The sequence below is a fragment of the Oncorhynchus mykiss genome, chromosome 3 (assembly GCF_013265735.2).
Source record: "Oncorhynchus mykiss isolate Arlee chromosome 3, USDA_OmykA_1.1, whole genome shotgun sequence".
In the NCBI taxonomy this organism is placed as follows: Eukaryota; Metazoa; Chordata; class Actinopteri; order Salmoniformes; family Salmonidae; genus Oncorhynchus; species Oncorhynchus mykiss.
In genome coordinates, this window is record NC_048567.1 from 61,329,888 (window position 1) to 61,346,839 (window position 16,952).

The 16,952-nt window shown below is 43.6% G+C and overlaps 1 protein-coding gene across 2 annotated transcripts in view; it reads left to right on the top strand.

Moving 5' to 3' along the window:
* The first annotated feature begins 1,471 nt into the window (after positions 1-1,471).
* LOC110520315 (ubiquitin-conjugating enzyme E2 E3) overlaps positions 1,472-16,952 on the top strand; it is a 39,517-nt gene continuing 24,036 nt past the window's right edge. Inside the window, exons 1-3 of one of the 2 annotated variants that reach the window (XM_036974822.1) lie at positions 1,472-1,626; positions 2,830-3,037; positions 4,718-4,768. In XM_036974822.1, coding sequence (XP_036830717.1) covers positions 2,841-3,037; positions 4,718-4,768 — 248 coding nt within the window. In that variant the 5' untranslated portion in view covers positions 1,472-1,626; positions 2,830-2,840. Of the gene's footprint in view, positions 1,627-1,655; positions 1,824-2,829; positions 3,038-4,717; positions 4,769-16,952 lie in introns of those variants that run through there. The other variant, XM_036974823.1, reaches the window with a different exon arrangement.

A 16,952-nucleotide genomic window follows, 5' to 3' on the forward strand; every position in this document is an offset into this window, starting at 1 on the left:
CGTCAGGCACTTGCTCCCTCCCTCCTCTCCTCTCCTCTCCTCTCCTCTCCTCTCCTCTCCTCTCCTCTCCTCTCCTCTCCTCTCCTCTCCTCCGGGGAGCTAGCCACACAGCCAAACTAAACAATCTTCCTTTCTGATTTCACCTCTAGATTCTGTGAAGGAGCCATCAAAACGTATTGTAGCTGATTCTGAATCCTACACTAATCAATGGTGGCATTTCTACAATCTTTTTATCACAATGGTGTGACAAGAACTCGGCAAATAATTTACTGATAATGTTTCCCCCCCTCGATCAATCAACTATGTGGTTATCTGCTGGGTGTCAAACAGTTGCAGCTAATCCTCCTGTTTGCACATGTATCCTGTGGAAGCTGCTGAAGTAGCAACAGATTCAACTCTTTTCCCTCTGAGTAAGTGGCTGGCATCTGTACATTCCAACCTGCCACAACAGTTTACGACTTATTTCTGACTCCTGTGTTCTTCATGTTAACACCCTGTCAAGCTGTCATGGAATTCCTTTGAATGTGTGTAGTGCAGAGAGGTAGGCCAATTCATAAGCAAATGTTTGAGGTTGTTGGATATTCTTGCATAGCCTGGCTGTCTCGACTCACGTGAAAGCCAGGAGGACTTAGTTAGGTGTCAGCCAGAATAATTATTTCATGCTTCCACCGTCAACCTTTAAGTATCTCATACTACACCTGGGTAACCTGGCCTTGGAGACAGTACCCATTCAAGACCCAGCAATAGTTTACTATATCACACAGTTAACACAGGTGCTTTGTTTGCCTTTGAATTAATGAATCAAATAACTAATGGATGAATGAATTAATGAAAGAATGAATACAGCACCAATAAAGTGCTGTGAGAAGCAATCAATAGAACTGTACCTACTGCAAGCCTATTCAAATAAGATCAGTTCAATTCAATTATCCAATTATGATAAACCTTTCAAATTCATTCAATGAAGATATTATAGGATATGAATGATTAACATATAATGTAAAATATATACCTATTCCGTTATAGAAAAACAAATGCAGAAGGTAATACATATGTTATAAATTCAGAAGTATTTGGCAATCGTCAACTTGTTCCCAAAGGGATACATTATAGCTTTGTCTATGTACAATGGATCCGTTCTCGTTCCGTGCACAGCTGCAGTCAAGGCAATCATCACAGAAAACTTCCACAAGGCAACATTGTATCCAACTGTAGTGACACATAACAAGCGTTGTTCAAACCTGTATTCTGTATTCCCCTCCGCTGTTTTGAAGCCCCAAAAACAACAAAATAATAGTCCTACATATGCTCCTTCACTCGAATGAATATCAGAGGACTGCAAGTAGTGATAGACAGCACATTTCCTGCTATTTGCTCCATGACCATCGTTTGGAAGTGAGAGTGAAACAGATCTCCCTGTCTCAATCTCAATGGACCCAAAGCACCGATTGACTCACTCGCTATCCAGCGCCACCTGTCTCTTCTAAGCCAGTAATGCAGCACCTCCTCTCCTTCCGATTCTCCAATGTTCACAGCTTGGCCGGAGCTCGTCGTCTTCCCGGCTACAATTCCACCGGATTTTAAACACTCCTACCCGGCCTAAATCAGGACGAGACCACGCTAAAGGTAAAGAACAAGCTCCAAGGACCCGGGAGAGTCTAGTTTAGGCGGAGAAAGATCGTCCTTTCTTGTTTTTTTCAGCGCTGTCGTGTTAGAGGGAGCTTGCTCAGAACTGACTTCATGCATCAGTTGACTTGGTACACCATGCTGATACTGGAGTCTCCTACCATAACAAACCTTGCCGATCTACAAGGGACTCTAAGGTCGGATTCGAAACATGTACTGTTCCTTAGAATGCGTCAATTGACTTATAGTCGATATGCTCCTATTCGTCGGGGATAGACGTATAATAATGGTCTCCTAAAGTGAGAGAAACATGCTATGTTTTATTTAGCTCGCCTGCCTGTCTGCGAGCCCCCTTGCTGCAAATAGGTGCAATTATGCTTTCCTTGCAGCTCTTCATTCGTATTCTCCAAACCAATATTTGTGTGATGGTGGCTATGTTGTAGGCTAGGAGTGTTTTGTATCTTTGTTTTCTATTGCTTGGCTTTTGACAAGTAAATCATTCGGGAACTCACCCCAAAACGAAGGTATAGTACCCTAGTCATTAGTCACAAGGATTGAATCCGAGCCTTCTTTTATTACCGACCACAAGGCTTCAAATACACTGCGATAATGTAACAATATTTGCACGCGTGTTATGGGTCTATAAGGGGATTATTAAAAGCCAATTGGATCGAGCTAATGGAATGATTTGGTGAGCCTATCTAACCATATATCTTGATATAGACGTGTGGTGTGACCATTATGGATTATGGAATCATAAAGAACATCGTTTGTCCATCAAAATTACAGTGATTTAAATAAAGTACTCTAATGGATATTATGTATAAATAGTTTTAGCTTTTGTTTATAAATAACTTTTGATGAATACTCAGTAATGCTCAACATCTAACCATCAAATTGACAGACAGGACATAGGCCTGAATAGGCCTACTCAATTAGGTTACAAACCACAGACCAACCCACAAAGGGGTCTTCCAGTCCAGTGAGTTATGTAAAGTTGAGGAGGTAACCTACATGTCTGATGATGAGCAACACCTATCTCTCTCGGCTGGATATAAATAATCTCAGCTGCAATAACATCATGCGTAGATTCAATGCAGTTGTCGATTAGCTGTAGCCTATGACCATGTTATTATCCAAAGTTATGATGTAGGTATCCCAGTTATTGAAACAGTGCATAACTTTTCTGTTCATTCTTCATAGGGGGAATCAACATGTCCAGTGAAAGACAAGGGCGGTCAGATGATGAGAGTCCAAGCACCAGCAGTGGGAGTTCTGATGCGGACCAGAGAGACCCGGCAGTGCCGGAGCCCGAGAGAAAACAGCAGCCCGCCACACCCCCTCAGCAACAGAAGAAACCTACCAAATTATCCAGCAAGACTACCGCCAAGTTGTCCACTAGTGCTAAAAGGTAATGTCTTCATTATCACTGTCTTCTTCCAATTTGGAATAATTCATAATTACTGTAGCCGACATCCTGCTAAACTGAGTAGCCTAATATAAGAATTATGGTTAATTTATAATGCTTTAATCCTTTGAGTCACAAATCCTATTATGATAGGAGCCATTTCTTTTAATCTATTATTCATGTGCCAAATACGATTATTAAAAACTACAGCCATTGTACTACATTATCATATGTAGTAAAGGCTTTATTATTAAGTTGTTTGATCAAGGTTTCGTGAAGTATTGATAGTGACCTATTCTCCTCATCATGTCACAATATTTAATGTTGTGTGAGAGGAAGATAGTCACATACATACATGTTTAGCAGTTTTCAATCTTATCTGAACTTCAAAAATAAACAGAATGATCTACACAATAGCCCTTAAAGTGTCATTCAGCAGTTGCAACCGCGGCAGGTAGCTTAGTGGTTAGAGCGTTGGACTAGTAACTGAAAGGATCCCTGAGCTGACAAGGTAAAAATCTGTCGTTCTGCCCCTGAACAAGGCAGTTAACCCATTGTTCCTAGGCCGTCATTGAAAATAAGAATTTGTTCTTAACTGACTTGCCTAGTTAAATAAAGGTAAAATAAATAAAAAACACAATAACCAAGCCTTAACCCCGCCCCTGTTTCATTCAAAAGCTGAGGAATGGGGCTGGAGAAATGCAATCACTTTCAAATTCATGGACAGCGCAATGGATGCACACGGACTGACCATCCATGATATTGAAATGATAGTTTCAACCATGTTTTAAGGCTATATAGGGTTTGTTTACATTTAAGTTGTTTACAAACAATGGAGTTGTATTCTTCAAGAATCGGTGGGTACATATCATTAATTTAAAAGTCCTAAAATGGATGTAGCAACTGCAGATTGCCCCTTTTAATATATGTATCAAATACTAACGGTAGACCAGAATAGAAATGTATTTAAAGGCAAGTATGTCAAAATCCTCCCCTTTTTCTCCCTTACGAACTGTTAATAATGCTTTAGTAACAGCCCCCTACGCAGCTCTCTCTGGTTTAAAGCCCTTGTCAAATATACCCGAGGTCCTCCCCCCTCCCTCTCCCTCTTTCCCTCATTTGCATATAAGCTTTAAAATAAAATCTTTTGTGCTTAATGTGACTGGAACGGGTGGATGAGTGGCGGGGTTGGAGGTGAGGGGAGCTAGCTTTGTGCTGGGGGTGAGAGTGTTGTTTTGGGGTGAATGGATGGAAAGAAACGAAGGAGAGAAAGTTTTGCTGTTTTGGGCTTCGGGTTCTGCCTGGGAGAACAAAGAGGAAGCAGCCATGTTAGCTGTGCTGAGCAGAGAGAGAGAGAGAGAGAGAGAGGGAGAGATATATATAGAGAGAGAGAGACGTGCAGTTAGAGCTACATTGGTAGAGGGCAGTGTAAGTCCCTAGTCTACATGGCTACTCTAGTTTAGTGCTGTAAAATCTCTTCTCTTCTCCTCTCTCATTTCTCTCTCTCTCTCTGACAGCGAGGTCCACAATAGAAACAAGTCTGTTGACTTTGCTGTGTTTTTATCCTTGATGATTGTTTATGTGTGTATTGTTCATCCCTATAGGGCTGCTCTAGTCTAGTGCTGTTGAGTCTCACAGCCCTCTTCTCATAGTTTCAATACATGTATCCTTTATTTCCCACAGAATCCAGAAGGAGCTTGCTGAGATTACTCTGGATCCACCACCTAACTGCAGGTATCGCAAAGATTTCATATTCATTTGTATTCTGTTTATGCTCTTTTTAGGATGAGGCTGAAGGCTGTCGGTTATGTGTTCTGCTGTCACACAAAACTGTTGCAGATATTTATTTTAACTTGTTGTATTACTTGTCATATTAAAGTGTTTTATTAGGACATTCATATTATTTCAATGCCTGGCTTCAAAGCAGAGACGAAGAGGATGGTCTGGTTTGATGGTTTTTGACGTGTTAAATAATTGATTTGTAGCTGTGGTTTTTGCCCTGTCATGTTTTCAATAATGCAACAGATGCTGCATTTCTGCAGACTGTCTTTGATTCCATCCTACATGCTGTTGATCTCTGTCCATTTAGATTCCATCTGCTGTAACGAGGTTGACATAGAAATGCCTTTATAACGGAGTTGACACAAATACGCGTTTATGACAGAGTTGACATAGATATGTGTCTATAACAGCGTTGACATGGATATGTTTTTGAAAAGCAGATGGGATGCTGCAGATTCAGTTTAATTAGAGAATGTATGATTTTATGTTTCTGGATGAGCGCTGAATAATTTAGCTTCATACTTTTTAGCTGTTAAACAAGTCTTTTAGAGGGAGAAAAAATTGTCTGTTTAGATTCTTGAATGCCCTTTTGTCACACTTGAGTCTTCTGAAATTCAATTGCAGTCATGCGATTTGATAAACTTACAATACTTTGCTTACTGGGGTGTGTAAATGTTCTTTATCCAAACCACTATTGCACAGATACCGACAGTTGTACTTTCATCATTTTTGTTGTTGTTGCATTTTAAATGTCTTCAACCAAGGATAAATTACAGACAGAGTTTGAGTTATGCCTCTGAAATTGGGTTTCATTCTGTCATTAAGTGTATTAGCTCTAATGACTTTGACCCCAGCCCGGGAATGTCCTTCTAGAACATATTCATGAAGCAGCACTATGACATATGGTCTTTGTTTTGCTCTCTAGACCCAGGACTTAAAGGGGGGTACTGGCATTCTTCAGACTAGCCCCTTCACCCCTCTATTGGGCTGCAACCATTAATTATTTCCTGCTAAACAAACCTCACTGTGCCCACTGCCTCTTTGAAAGCCCCTCTCTTATATAGAGATGATTCACGTTACACCAATATTTCACTGTCATGTATTTTACGTTTAAGTGGACCCCAGTAAGAGTAGCTGCTGCATGTGTGACAGCAAATGTGGATCCTAATAAACTAAACTTCACACTAACCTCCGACATGAATTCCTTTGACTCCAGGTTTGTGGTTTTAGAATAGAATCAGTTACTGTGGTGTCATAGGGGTTGATGTAGAGGCTGCTACCTTTAGTCAAGAGACATTTATAAGAAACGACAAACATTCTGGGGTGTAATTAGCCCAAAACATTTCGCAACGGAAACGGTTTACTCCAAACGTAAAGAGTTTCTATTGGAAAAATTTTGGTTGGTGCCTCCCTATATCGTTCCGTTTGCTTCTGTTTGGTTCTTTTTGGTTCCTAGTGAATACACCCCTGTTTTCTAAGATGCTGATGTTGCATGTATGCATAGGTCAAGTTAACCTTCGACATGCAAGACTGCCTCACTGAGATGTAGATTGGATCACTGTGTCCCTGTGAACATGTGGTCGTGGATCATGGACCACAGATCAGCATGATGTGGGTGAATATGTGCTCCTCCTCTGCCTGTTGTGTTGATGCTGTAGTGGTGAGCTCCAGCCCACACCGTGTGTCTTCTGAATTGAAACGGGATCGATATCCTGCCCTGGCACAACTAGGGCATTCCCGAGACAACCTTTGATAATGGTAATTGACAATGCAGGACCTTTCTCGGTCTTATCCTTCACTCTGTGCTGTGCACTTTGAGTAGGAGTGCTGATATAGGATCAGTTTTTCCTTTTAGATTATAACAAATATGATTAAATGGACAAGGGCGACCTGATCCTTGATCAGCACTGCTGTCATGGTGTGTGCATGCGTGGCTCATGAATCACCTTTCAGTCAATTGGACAGTCAGTCTCTGGTTGTGTTCCAAATAGCACGCTGTTCCCTATACAGTGCACACATTTACCTGGAGGCTGCCTGGGACACACATCCCCAGTGGCCAGTGCATTTACCTGGAGGCTGCCTGGGACATTACAGTGGTTTGATGGTAATGCGTCACATTTCTGCTCACTGCCTTGATAGTGCCTTGGCCCACAACTCGGCTCTAATTTCAGTTGGTTTAGATAGCCTAGTTCATTGCTGTTGGTTTTGGTTGCAACTATCAAATATTTTCCTTGTTCTTTCACCTTAGGCCCTTGTGTACTCCAAATTGACACAGTAACACACACACACACACACACACACACACACACACACACACACACACACACACACACACACACACACAGACACACAGACACACACACACACACAGACACACAGACACACACACACACACACACACACACACACACACTACTACTACACTAATCCAAGGGCAAGCTCTCCTGCAATTTGATGCTAAGAATTACAGACTTAATGGACCTGAATGCCAGTCTTAAACAGATGAATTAAAACATTACCTCTGTGTTGCTGGTCCACCCAGTGTAGTGATGTTCCCTCTAGGAACCTATTCTAGTCGATTCATATTCAGTAACCTGATCGATGATGGTTTTAATGTTAATGCCGAGGCTATTGTATAGTAATGCAGAGAAGCACTGCTATTGATGAAACACCAACGCCACCATGCAGACCTGTCTGACCAGACATAAACACGCATGTTTATGAGCAAAGGACATATATGGGGATGTATACTCCTTTAGAAAAGGAAAAACATCTAAATGACGACATGACTAAACGAAATAAAGCTACTATAAAGCACATCAGCTGTATAGTCTAGTCTGCTCTGTTTGTAATGTACCTTCTTGACATGCAATACTTCCCGTGCCAGTCTTCCTGGTATTGGTTGACAACGTGCACTCTGCTCACTTCTTCTTTGAAAGGACAAAGTGCTAATAGCCATGGAATTTCTAGTGAGAGTGAACACATTGTAGCAGAGGACTTCTGCATCTGCACTGCATATCCAGCTCACTTGAAAAAGACATGTCAATCTCAATGTGACTTCCCTTGTTATATATGTATTATGTATATAAGGATACATAATCATTGAAAATAGTTAGATACAAGATACAATTGTGTATACATTGGAGCCGTTCTTCTTTTTAGCTTGCATTGTGTATTGATCGGTTATTCTGCATGGCAGGATAAATTTCACCGTCTGGCCGCTCCTACCTCTACTCCTGTTAGAAGACAGCGTCTGGAATTCATCCTTTTCATCATCTGGTTTCTAGAGGGATACAGTTGAAGAATAATTTAGACAAATTATGAAAATACCTTCTCCATCTTATTTATCTGTGTTCCATTCATTTATTCAAACAATCTCATTTGTATATAATTGGTAGATTAGTTCAGTAATTGGTGATTCCTCTCTGCATATAGTCTAGTTCAGAAACAGATCAGGAAAGAAGCAATGTTAGTGTGTATCACTATAGAACAGGCTCAACCAGAGAAACTCTACACACACTGTACCCCTCAGCTGTATTCTATGTATCTTGTCATTATTACACTTAAAGCAAGCAGTGCATGTAGAATGGGCTATGAAGAAATATAATGCTGATTTCTCTGCCCTGTTCATCCAATCTGATCTACCCTGAATAAACGTTTAAAGAAAGCTCTACACTCTTAGAAGAAAAGGTGCTATCTTTGGCTGTCCCCATAGGAGAACCCTTAGAACCTTTTTGGTTCCAGGTAGAACCCTTTTGGGATCCATGTAGAAAGAACCCTTTCCAAAGAGGGTTCTACTTGGAACCCAAAATGGTTCTACCTGAAACCAAGAAGGGTTCTCCTATGGGGACAGCTGAAGAACCCTTTTGGAACCCTTTACGCTGGAACGTGTCATTAAGGTTTGATGCACAGATCTGATATGAACCAGAGTTAGTTGGTAATCGCCTGCTGCTGGCAGTCCGTCAGTTACTGCCTGGTCTGTGTCAGCTGTGGTAGGCGTCTTGGACATTCTACCCTGCATTACTGTGGGGTCACACAGTGTAAGACAGTCCCCACTGCCACGTACACATAGGCCAAAGAGTAACCCCCTCTATCCCCCTTCTCACCCCTTCAATCCCCCCTCCCCGTTTCACTCCCCCCTGTCTCCCTCACCCCCAGGACAGTGAAAAGGTTGTTCTGTCCTGTCATAGCACGCAGGTTAGCATTTTTCTTGTTCTGGAAGCAACTCTGCAGAGTGATCACTAGTTGGCACAGACAAATTCCTCAAATCTGATTTTAAACCTAACCCTAACCTTAGCCACACTGCTAACCCTAATGCCTGACCCGAACTTAAATTTAGACCAACAGGCTAATTTTAGTTTTCAGGAATTTTTACAATATAGCCAATTTTGACTTTGCAGTTGGCCTATCTAAGAGTTCTGCCCCCAGGACAAGACTCATGACAATAAATGTCAACCTGCACTCTATACCTGTCGTGCTTTGTGTGGCTTTATGTGTTCAATCCCCTCAGGGATCGTATACTCATATTTCAATAGAAGCTGTGGCATGTGTTGTTAGTTTATTATTATTATCTGTCAGTACCACCAGTTCCTTCTTAAGTTAAAACTGCTGTCCACTCCCTTCTTAAGTTAAAACTGCTGTCCACTCCCTTCTTAAGGTAAAACTGCTGACCACTCCCTTCTTAAGGTAAAACTGCTGACCACTCCCTTCTTAAGGTTAAACTGCTGTCCACTCCCTTCTTAAGGTACAACTGCTGACCACTCCCTTCTTAAGGTAAAACTGCTGACCACTCCCTTCTTAAGGTAAAACTGCTGTCCACTCCCTTCTAAAGGTAAAACTGCTGACCACTCCCTTCTTAAGGTAAAACTGCTGTCCACTCCCTTCTTAAGGTAAACTACTGTCCACTTCCTTCTTAAGGTAAAACTGCTGACCACTCCCTTCTTATGGTTAAACTGCTGTCCACTCCCTTCTTAAGGTAAACTACTGTCCACTTCCTTCTTAAGGTAAAACTGCTGTCCACTCCCTTCTTAATTCTTAAGGTAAAACTGCTGTCCACCCCCTTCTTAAGGTAAAACTGCTGTCCACTCCCTTCTCAAGGTTAAACTGCTGTCCACTCCCTTCTTAAGGTTAAACTGCTGTCCACTCCCTTCTTAAGGTAAAACTACTGTCCACTCCCTTCTTAAGGTAAAACTGCTGTCCACACCCTTCTTAAGGTAAAATTGCTGTCCTCTCCCTTCTTAAAGTAAAACTGCTGACCACTCCCATCTTAAGGTTAAACTGCTGTCCACTCCCTTCTTAAGGTAAAACTACTGTCCACTCCCTTCTTAAGGTACAACTGCTGTCCACTTCCTTCTTAAGGTAAAACTGCTGTCCTAACAGTTTTATAAACTTTAGAGTGTTTTCTATCCAAATCTACCAATTATATGCATATCGTAGCTTCTGGGCCTGAGTAACAGACAGTTTACTTTGGGCACGCTTTTCATCCGGATGTCAAAATACTACCCCCTAGCCCAAAGAGGTTATTAAGGTTAAACTGTTGTCCACTTCCTTCTTAAGGTAAAAATGCTGTCCACTCCAGTCCCTTCCTAAGGTTAAACTGCTGTCCACTCCAGTCCCTTCCTAAGGTTAAACTGCTGTCCACTTTAGTCCCTTTATAATGTAAAACTGCTGTCCACTTCAGTCCCTTTATAATGTAAAACTGCTGTCCACTTTAGTCCATTTATAATGTAAAACTGCTGTCCACTTCAGTCCCTTCCTAAGGTAAAACTGCTGTCCACTTTAGTCCCTTTATAATGTAAAACTGCTGTCTACTTCAGTCCCTTCTTAAGGTAAAACTGCTGTCCACTTCAGTCTCTTCTTGAGGTAAAACTGCTGTCCACTTCAGTCCCTTCTTAAGGTAAAACTGCTGTCCACTCCAGTCCCTTCTTAAGGTAAAACTGCTGTCCACTCCAGTCCCTTCTTAAGGTAAAACTGCTGTCTACTCCAGTCCCTTCTTAAGGTAAAACTGCTGTCCGCTCTAGTCCCTTCCGAGGGGTAAAACTGCTGTCCACTCCAGTCCCTTCCGAGGGGTAAAACTGCTGTCCACTCCAGTCCCTTCTTAAGGTAAAACTGCTGTCTACTCCAGTCCCTTCTTAAGGTAAAACTGCTGTCCACTCCAGTCCCTTCCGAGGGGTAAAACTGCTGTCCACTCCAGTCCCTTCCGAGGGGTAAAACTGCTGTCCACTCCAGTCCCATCTTAAGGTTAAACTGCTGTCCACTCCAGTCCCTTCCTAAGGTTAAACTGCTGTCCACTTTAGTCCCTTTATAATGTAAAACTGCTGTCCACTTCAGTCCCTTTATAATGTAAAACTGCTGTCCACTTTAGTCCATTTATAATGTAAAACTGCTGTCCACTTCAGTCCCTTCCTAAGGTAAAACTGCTGTCCACTTTAGTCCCTTTATAATGTAAAACTGCTGTCCACTTCAGTCCCTTCTTAAGGTAAAACTGCTGTCCACTCCAGTCCCTTCTTAAGATAAAACTGCTGTCCACTCCAGTCCCTTCCGAGGGGTAAAACTGCTGTCCACTCCAGTCCCTTCTTAAGGTTAAACTGCTGTCCACTCCAGTCCCTTCCTAAGGTTAAACTGCTGTCCACTTTAGTCCCTTTATAATGTAAAACTGCTGTCCACTTCAGTCCCTTTATAATGTAAAACTGCTGTCCACTTTAGTCCATTTATAATGTAAAACTGCTGTCCACATCAGTCCCTTCCTAAGGTAAAACTGCTGTCCACTTTAGTCCCTTTATGATGTAAAACTGCTGTCCACTTCAGTCCCTTCTTAAGGTAAAACTGCTGTCCACTCCAGTCCCTTCTTAAGGTAAAACTGCTGTCCACTCCAGTCCCTTCTTAAGGTAAAACTGCTGTCCACTCCAGTCCCTTCCTAAGGTAAAACTGCTGTCCACTCCAGTCCCTTCCGAGGGGTAAACTGCTGTCCACTCCAGTCCCTTCCGAGGGGTAAAACTGCTGTCTACTCCAGTCCCTTCCGAGGGGTAAAACTGCTGTCCACTCCAGTCCCTTCTTAAGGTAAAACTGCTGTCTACTCCAGTCCCTTCTTAAGGTAAAACTGCTGTCTACTCCAGTCCCTTCCGAGGTGTAAAACTGCTGTCCGCTCTAGTCCCTTCCGAGGGGTAAAACTGCTGTCCACTCCAGTCCCTTCTTAAGGTAAAACTGCTGTCTACTCCAGTCCCTTCTTAAGGTAAAACTGCTGTCCACTCCAGTCCCTTCCGAGGGGTAAAACTGCTGTCCACTCCAGTCCCTTCCGAGGGGTAAAACTGCTGTCCACTCCAGTCCCTTCCGAGGGGTAAAACTGCTGTCCACTCCAGTCCCTTCTTAAGGTAAAACTGCTGTCCACTCCAGTCCCTTCTTAAGGTAAAACTGCTGTCTACTACAGTCCCTTCCGAGGGGTAAAACTGCTGTCCACTCTAGTCCCTTCCGAGGGGTAAAACTGCTGTCCACTCCAGTCCCTTCTTAAGGTAAAACTGCTGTCTACTCCAGTCCCTTCTTAAGGTACAACTGCTGTCCACTTTAGTCCATTTATAATGTAAAACTGCTGTCCACTTCAGTCCCTTCCTAAGGTAAAACTGCTGTCCACTTTAGTCCCTTTATAATGTAAAACTGCTGTCCACTTCAGTCCCTTCTTAAGGTAAAACTGCTGTCCACTTCAGTCCCTTCTTAAGGTAAAACTGCTGTCCACTCCAGTCCCTTCTTAAGGTAAAACTGCTGTCCACTCCAGTCCCTTCTTAAGGTAAAACTGCTGTCCACTCCAGTCCCTTCCTAAGGTAAAATTGCTGTCCACTCCAGTCCCTTCCGAGGGGTAAACTGCTGTCCACTCCAGTCCCTTCCGAGGGGTAAAACTGCTGTCTACTCCAGTCCCTTCCGAGGGGTAAAACTGCTGTCCACTCCAGTCCCTTCTTAAGGTAAAACTGCTGTCTACTCCAGTCCCTTCTTAAGGTAAAACTGCTGTCTACTCCAGTCCCTTCCGAGGGGTAAAACTGCTGTCCGCTCTAGTCCCTTCCGAGGGGTAAAACTGCTGTCCACTACAGTCCCTTCTTAAGGTAAAACTGCTGTCTACTCCAGTCCCTTCTTAAGGTAAAACTGCTGTCCACTCCAGTCCCTTCCGAGGGGTAAAACTGCTGTCCACTCCAGTCCCTTCCGAGGGGTAAAACTGCTGTCTACTCCAGTCCCTTCCAGGGGTAAAACTGCTGTCTACTCCAGTCCCTTCCGAGGGGTAAAACTGCTGTCCACTCCAGTCCCTTCCGAGGGGTAAAACTGCTGTCCACTCCAGTCCCTTCCAAGGGGTAAAACTGCTGTCCACTCCAGTCCCTTCTTAAGGTAAAACTGCTGTCCACTCCAGTCCCTTCTTAAGGTAAAACTGCTGTCTACTACAGTCCCTTCCGAGGGGTAAAACTGCTGTCCACTCTAGTCCCTTCCGAGGAGTAAAACTGCTGTCCACTCCAGTCCCTTCTTAAGGTAAAACTGCTGTCTACTCCAGTCCCTTCTTAAGGTAAAACTGCTGTCCACTCCAGTCCCTTCCGAGGGGTAAAACTGCTGTCCACTCCAGTCCCTTCCAAGGGGTAAAACTGCTGTCTACTCCAGTCCCTTCCGAGGGGTAAAACTGCTGTCTACTCCAGTCCCTTCCGAGGGGTAAAACTGCTGTCTACTCCAGTCCCTTCCGAGGGGTAAAACTGCTGTCTACTCCAGTCCCGGTTCTTCCTTCCTCTCTGTAGTCTTTCTACATTCTCTGTGCTGGCTGCCTTTCAAACACACATTTACTCCTGAGATGACAGTAATAGTATTTATCTGGCTGGACCTGCCCTGGCTGGCTGCAATCAGAGTCCCACTGGGGTTTGCTGTGGCACAAAATGACCCAGCTGAAACACACACACACCCTGTTTGCCCCTGTGCCCCATTACACCGCCCTCTGCCCTTCCCACACCTCTCTATAGGACATTTCTCCACCTCCCCCATTAATTATCACACACTTGATGTGTTATTGAAGTGTGTAATGTTGTGTTTGTTGCCTCTGTTCTGAGTGATTCATTCAACGTATTAGCGTCACCTGTGTGAGGCCTTGCTTTGCCTCTAATTAATTGTTTGTGAATTAATTACATTTAGCTTGTCCCACAGGGGAACGAGGGTGTTTTAGATTACGGTCTGACCTTCTGGCGAATGTCCTGTAGTCTGAGCCTGACTGTGACTGGACACTGGACAGGACTACAAGCTGGATCCCTATTATCCACATGTCTTCTAAAGTGGGCACCTACACACACTTCCTCTCATTGACTTACAAATGGTGGAAACTCCTTCCAGCCAATACTTACACCAATCCTATGCTTTTAAATCGATGATGGGGAGAGAGTGTGCAACTGCACACTTCAGGGGAAAGGTGTGGTATGAGGACCTAGCCTGGGTCAGTCACTTGCAGTAGCTCACCAACCTCTATCTCTCTTGTTAGTGTTACTGGATGACGTCCTGTTTTAAAGGCTTACAAAAAGAGATGATCTAACCTGCATAATATAAATGAGTGAATCCTGATTGCTGTTTGGGGAATGTGATATGAAAGCCTGGGTCTTTCTTAAAGATATATTCTTACAATTGCCTTGGATGGTATGTGAAGCCGGTCCTGCATTAGTTCCCCCAGACATGGTAAATATAGATAATGATTCTTTATCTCTATCATGCTTGTGCTCCCCCGGCCTTTAATCTCAAGGGAGTATATCCCTAATGTAATTTGCTAGGCTGCTGGCCCCTTGCTCTGTCTGAATCCAGTGTCTCAGGAGTAGGCTTTTGGCTGGCTGTTCCTGGCTGCTCCTCTCCCTCCTCCCTCCCTACCCCCTTTACAGGGTATCCTGAGTGAGCTGGCTGTCCCAGTATGATTCCCTCCCCCCTCCTCTGCTCAGAGCCCATTACTCTGATAAAACACGGAATAGAAGTGTGTGTGTGTGTGTGTGTGTGTGTGTGTGTGCGTGCGTGCGGCCGTTTGGCATAGACCGCACGCACGCACACACACACACACACACACACACACACACACACACACACACACACACACACACACCACCACAGTGCCCCTTCATGTCACAATGCCACTATGTGAGTGATAGGAAGGATAAAACGCTCATTACTTTGATCACAGCTGATTTTCCCACCTTCACCTTGTGGCGTGTCTCATTTTCATTTAAAGGGACTGTTAAAGGGACTATCAAGGCAAAACATTGTGTTCCTTTTATAATCACTCTCCCCCCTCTCGGCTGCTTCCATGGAAGCCCAACCTTGTTAGCCTATTAGTTTGGGTTTAGAGGTCAGGCCACACAGCACTTGGTAATGTTCTGTTGTTGAATTGTGGTAGAATGTTTCACTCACTGGTATTTTTTTTCTGTAATCATGGTCCACAGCATCTCAGAGTAGGAGGGCTTATCCAGGATTAGTTTTGTCTTTCAGATCATAATAAATATGATTAAATAGACATGGAGGACCTGATCCTAGATCAGCATTCATACTCTGAGACGCTTTATGAGTATGGGCTCAGATCTGCTTTATACTTCTACTGACTGTGTTGCTGTGCTCTGATAAGGCTCAGGCTGTCAGAGAGTGGACACTATGTCTGCCTGACGAATCCACCTGCTCTGAGTCCCAAATGGCTCCCTATTTCCTATATAATGCACTACTTTTGACGAGGCCCCACAGTGCTTTGATTGAAAGTAGTGCACTATATAGGGAATAGAAAAGTAGTGCACTACATAGGGAATATGGTGCCATTTGGGACACAGACCTATTCTCTGATCACAGACCTAGTCTCCGGTCACTAGCTCATCACTGTAACACGGAGCACAAAGCCACACCACTTACTTTCACGCTAGCCGCAGCCCGGGTAGTGGAGAGAATAGGAAGCCAAGGGTTCTGGAGGGAGTCTTGTCTCACTACATCTCCAGAACATAAGACACCAGACCCTACAGACCCTTAAGCCAACTGCCCTTCTACTAGACACACACACACACACACACACACACACACACACACACAAAGGGAAGACCAGCTACACAAAGGGAAGACCAGCAACACAACGCGCCAGTCCAATTTGGTTAACCGTTTTTTTACTGCCTCGGTCCCTTTGAACCAGACAAAATAGTCCTCATCCTGTCATCAAAGTGGCCTGTCAACAAGCTGCTCTCCACATCAGGCACTTGTTTTTGTCAGCAAAGCCTGCCCGTTTCCTAGATTAGCATTTCTCTTCTTATGCGTCCCAAATATCACCCTATTCCCTATGGAGTGCACTACTTTTGACCTGGGCCCATTTGGGACACAGCCTCCTCCATCTCTGCCCCTGGCCCAGGAGATGCTGAGCTAGCTGACTCTAATCACAGACCCCCAGTAGGGATGCAGGCCTGTGGGCCACGTCTGTCTCATCACAGTGTACCCGTCAATAGACCTGGGATGTGGTGGTGGGGTTGTTTGTATTTTAATCAGCAGTGGTTTGTCTTGTATGACATGCGCTCTGTGCTGTGCCCAACAAACAGAGCTTCTGTTTATCTGTCATTCCTGATGTTTGCAAACACTGGTTTGGAAACTCACCCCCTCGCCCTGTGTTCATGAGCTGTATCTTCTCTGTGCTGTTTTCCTGTTAAGAGTGCATGAGACATGTTATTCTAGCAATATCTCATGAGTCAGAAATGACCTTGTCTTACAGAAAAGCATCTCATTCACAACAGATACAGTACTCTGTGTAAACTTTTCTGTTCATGTTATTGTGTCTATGTTGGATGAAGAGCAGGGCCAGGTTTGAAAATGGACTTGGCATCTGTCAGAAACAGAAATGTCACAGCCTGCCTACTGATTTTAAAATGTTTTCATGCGAGTTGTAACAAGTAGAAATGTTCCTCCTAACATAAATGTACATCTTCATAGATGGTGGAGAGGAGAGAAGAGCTGTTACAGGATACATTGTGGGTTGTCCTCCACCTTCTTTGTTGAAATCAGAGTTTAATTAGGACTTTATAAACACAACACCACAGGAAGCGTTTCATTTGTGTAAACATCCATGTCAAGCCTCAAACAGAACAGTGTTTTGAAGTGCTGCGTCTCTCCACTTTGTAGTATCACT